Below are 5174 nucleotides of genomic sequence, written 5' to 3'. Positions count from 1 at the left end.
GGCACTACAGCTAGTATACAATATAGATGTATTCCTTGCTTTGCTATAGGGGGGCAAAATTGTTGTGATAGGTTTTGACCGAACGAAGTGAAGGTCTACGTTTTAACTCGACCATTTTGCATTTGGTTTAGATGTTTATTTGAATGTGTGTTCCGCTATAACTCCCGATTGCCTGGTCCGATTTTGACGAAATTCGGTACATATCTTCCTTGAATCAAGACACGTCGATCCTTGAAATTTGGTGTCCAATTTCGATGACAAATATTTTGATCAAGGAAATAGATAAATTACCGCATTTATCACCCTCGTATACCCTTGAGCTCTTTCTATCCCAATTCTTGGTAAATACTCGTATATTGTTTTGAAAAAGGTAAAAGTTAATAAATCAATCGAGAAAACCAAAGCCAAAAAACCAAACAAGAACCGCAACCATGTCTACAACAGATATTTTTGTCCGAGACTACCCGATGTGTGACGAGGATGATTTCGAGAACTGCAAGAACATGTGCTTCTGTCGTGACGACTGTACGGATTCTACCGCGGAATTCTGTCTCAAATGGTGCTACCTGGAGGGTGCAGACACTTGCTGTGGGTGTTGTTGCTTATGTTTTATTTGTGTAATAATTATAGCGGCTTTAGTCGGCTTTGGCATCCTGATCTCAAACGAAATTGCTGCTGGCCATTAAAACCCTTAAGTGCATGATTTTTTCTTTTTGTCGAAAAAAATATATGTGTTGCCTTAGGGAATTCTAAGATACCAATTCTTTTTATTATTATTATTATTTTATTTTTTTTACCGAGATACACCGGTAAAACCTTAGTGTATCATATATGTTACACAATGCAGTAAGGTCCCTAAAGGAACAACACAAAATATTGTTCTTATGAACAGAACATTTAGTTTATTTTACGCCAAAAGCGGTCGAAACCGCCAAAAATCGGCCTAAATACCGCCAACCGCAGCACCTATGGTAACCAAAAGTTTCGAGTTACATCCTTGTCACTTTTGTGGACTACATACCAAATTTCAAGTCTCTAGCTCATACCGTTCCCGAGATAATAACAAATTACGCCGAAAACCGCCAAAAAGCGGCAAAATACCGCAAAGCATTGCACCGACCTTAACCAAAAGTTTCGTGTCGCATCCTTGTCACATTTGACAACTACAACGGGTGGTGTTTTTTTTATTTTTTTATTTTTTTATTATTTTATTTATTTTTTTTTTTTTTTCAGATATGTTCTTCTGAACACTAAAGAATCTCATATTTCAATTTTCATCAAAATCGGAAACAAAAAGTTTGCCGGTCATATCTGGGTTAAGCAACATGCTTTAACCCTTTCCTTCACTTGTGTCTCCACTTCTCGTTGAAACAATCAGCATGGTACACATCGATTTGTCTTTCGTCACTAGATAGAGCTAACGTCGTATCAGGGCCTTCCATATACGCCCACATATTGAGGTCCCCCTTATTCCTAAATTGACCACAACCGAAGAACCATACACCAAACGGTTTGCCGTTGCATTGGACAGTCTCAAATTTGACCCGGTAACTGTTCTGTCCCTCCAGGGGGAATAGGTGTTGCTTCATATCTTCGCTCATGCGGAGGACCACAACCGAGTAAAACCTATGAACAGAGAATAGCAGTGCAATAGTCCCAAATTAAAATGGACGCGGCACAGAAGGGATCAGGGAGAGACCGCCTTGACATAATAATAATAATGAACAGAGAATACTAGTAGTTCTGTGAACTGTAGACCTCACTCAAACCCTTTTGCCGGGCTGAGGAGAATGTATGATGTATTAATGCAATTATTCACATCTATGGAAATAGGTACATAGGAAAAAAGGTACCTATACGTAGGTACCTGTTACGTAATAAAGAGGACAAAGAACAGGTTTTATTATTTTACAATCCCTCAAAAGATTTAAAGAATGGTTGACCTTTTTCAAAACAATAGATTTACCGAGAATTGAGGATTCTCATGTAAAAAATAATTCAACCTAACATAAATAAAACGAAGCGGTCAAAAATCACATTCACAAAAGATCAGTTCCGCTTACTTGGGTCATGTTTCAAAGTCATAGAGCAGAAAAAATGAGGACCAACGGAATTTTCCTTTTTCTTCTACGACTTCTAGATACCGAGATAAATCGATTTAAAAAATACCGGTAAATCGTAAACTTTGACGTCACGGCATACGCTCCCGTAGGCGATGACGTCACATCAAATGTCCCGAGCAAAGCTCCCTTGCAGGCAACGCATTAATGTGTTTGTGCGCATACGTTTCTGCGCAGTTCTTTCTGCTCCTCCGCCAGCGCGCTTGCATACTGGCGCTACCTAGCGGACGAAAAAAACAACTGCGTAAAGTCTGACGTCACACATATTTGAACTCTTTCATTAGAACGGAAAATAAAAATTGAATTTTCGACCAGTTATTTTTTCTGGGCCGGAGTTTTGACATCAGATTTGGATTTTTCCCCAACCTTTTTATCAATAGGAACACTTCGACAATTTAATTCATAATTTTTTACCCATTTGCAAATCCTCCCCCAATCCTGGTTTTCGATTTTAAAATCCGTCCGTGTACTTTGCCGGAGATTACTTTGTGTTGAACTCCGCGCTTTTCAGAGGATTTTTTTTTTACCCGCGCGGCGAGCTGCTAATATTTTGACAACACTCGCACGCAGGTGACCGTCATTCCAGAAATATGTAGTTAATTCTCAACATTAATGTACCGCTGTGAAGTGCAGTAGCTGTGAAGATGCCTATATAAATTTACACCCATGTTTCTATGCAGTTAGATGCAGTTTTTAGCCCGTCCTTCCTTTATTATTTACCTATAGGTACCTATGTATTCACATCATGTGTACCTATAGGTACCTATGTATTCACATGTGTACCTAGGTATGTAGCTATTCACATATGTACCTATACCTACCTATGTTTCTGGACAGATACAGTTTTTATTCCGCCAAGTATTTATTTTGACGTTGATAAATGAATCTTCCAGCGAAGAAGACGTAATGCATTTCTGCTGCTACATATAGTAATAATGCTACTGATGGTATTAATGATGTTACTAATGCTAATAATGATTTTACTAATGTTACTTCTTTTACTAATGCTACTGCTGCTTTTGATGTTGCTGGCACTGTCACAACTCAGTTGAAACCGACCGGTAGGTAGGTGCATATGGTAGGAGCTAGGAGTGTTTCTATGATATTTTTTCATGAACCGTCAAAAAATGCAGAAGTAGAAAGAAATAAGAAAAAGAACGAAGACGAGGAGGAGGAGGAAGAGGAGAAGAAGAAAAATGAAAAAAGAAAATCTGGTGTGAACATCACACGACTTTCCTTATCCTATTGAATGATGCTTATTTGAGTGTTCTTTTTCTCTAACTTTTACAATATCTCTAACCGTTTTGCCGCTTTAGCTGAAAACAGTGAAAACCGCCAAAATCGGTCGAAATCTGTCCAAAAGCGGTCAAAATACCGCCAAGCACAGCAACCATCTCAACCAAACATTTTGTGTTGCATCCTTGTCACATTTGTTAACTACATACCAAATTTCAAGTCTCTAGCTTGTACCGTTCCCGAGATATTGTTAAATTACACCGAAAACCGCCAAAAAGCGGTAAAATGCCGCCAACCGTTGCACCGGTCTTAATCAAAAGTTTCGTGTCGCATCCTTGTCACATTTGACATCTACATACCAAATTTCGAGTCTCTAGCTCTTACCGTTCTCGAGATATTTTGACAGACAGACACACGGACCAATGGCTGAAACTTTGGATTTAGGCTCTAGGGACCTCAAAACGTGTTTTGACACTAAAAACTGACCATCGAAAATTTGACCCGATTACATTACTTTCCTATAGGATAAGGAAAGTAACAAGTGCGCTAGAATCACATGCGTATAGTAGGTATACCTACTCGCCTAACTATGGAATGACGTATCGCTAGTCATGCACTGTTGCCACATCTTTCGCTCGCGTTAAAATGCGCATATCTCGAGAAGTACATAACGTAACTGAAAAATTTTTGCGGTGTAATTTTTTTAATTTTTTCTTCTTTCATATGAGTAAATATTTGAAAATCATGAGAATTGTCAATTGGGATAGAAAGAACTCAAGGGTCATAAATGCGTTAATTTATCTATTTCTTTCAATCAAAATTTGTAACCAAAATTGGACCTGGGACACCAAATTTCAAGGATCGACGTGTCTTGATTCAAGGAAGACGTGTACCAAAATTCATCAAAATCGGACCAGGCAATCGGGAGTTATAGCGGAACACACATTCAAACAAACATCTTAAACCAAATGCAAAGCATGTCCAGGATAGATGGAGTAACGTCAAACTCATGCCCGAAGTGCAACACCGGACCCCACGACGTGAAACATCTATTCCAGTGTCCAGCAGCACCACCAACCTGGACGTTACCACACTTGGGACGGACCCAACGGAGGCGGCACGCTTCCTTGACCTGATGACGGCAGAGGAGGTCGATGTATGATGCTAATACAACAACAACATCGAATAAACTACGGGCTAAAAATTTCCCGGAGGGACGGACCCAGCTTGTTATATTTAGTACACCTTGCCTTTATAATGGTATTGAGGTTCCGAATGTCACGATTTTCTTTCGAACCATTCAATTGCGGTGGAATCAATATCACAATTGTTTTCGTGTGTTTTTCAGCGATTGTATTAACGCAATTAAATTTGTGATAACGCTGAAGCCACGTTCAACCAAGTATGATGAAGGAAAAGAAATTACCATCTTTTCAACAACCTGCCATAGATCAGGATATTATTGTGCTATTTCCTTCTGTAACCAAAATTTTTGGTATCCTTGGCCAAACTTGATCTTTAACTCCTCATTGCAAGTAAGCTCTATTAATGATTCTTCCATTGCTGGGTCAATATCATCCGCTGTGCCCGTAAAAGGATTTAAGATCCAAGCTGGTATGTTGAGGGTTAAAATATCCTCAAATCGCGTCCTGATGTCGGAATGCAGGGTTTCCAGGTGCGTACAGTACTCACGAGTATCTTCATCAGTGAGTTGTAGTTCTGACAGGCAGGGAAACACACACACAGACAGACACCGAAGCGAATACAATACCTTTTATTAAAGGGAGGACGGACTAAAAATGGGGGGGGGGGGGCGTC

The 5174-nt window shown here is 39.5% G+C and overlaps 1 protein-coding gene across 1 annotated transcript in view; it reads right to left on the bottom strand.

The window, feature by feature from the left end:
• Positions 1 to 1217: 1217 nt before the first annotated feature.
• LOC103519267 overlaps positions 1218 to 5174 on the bottom strand; it is a 9869-nt gene continuing 5912 nt past the window's right edge. Inside the window, exon 2 of the mRNA XM_008484352.3 lies at positions 1218 to 1626. Coding sequence (XP_008482574.1) covers positions 1344 to 1626 — 283 coding nt within the window. The 3' untranslated portion in view covers positions 1218 to 1343. The remainder of the gene's footprint in view (positions 1627 to 5174) is intronic.

Source organism: Diaphorina citri, unplaced genomic scaffold (assembly GCF_000475195.1).
Source record: "Diaphorina citri unplaced genomic scaffold, Diaci psyllid genome assembly version 1.1 scaffold2635, whole genome shotgun sequence".
In the NCBI taxonomy this organism is placed as follows: Eukaryota; Metazoa; Arthropoda; class Insecta; order Hemiptera; family Psyllidae; genus Diaphorina; species Diaphorina citri.
Note: the sequence above shows the minus strand (reverse complement) of the source record. Positions and strands in the feature narration are given on the sequence as shown.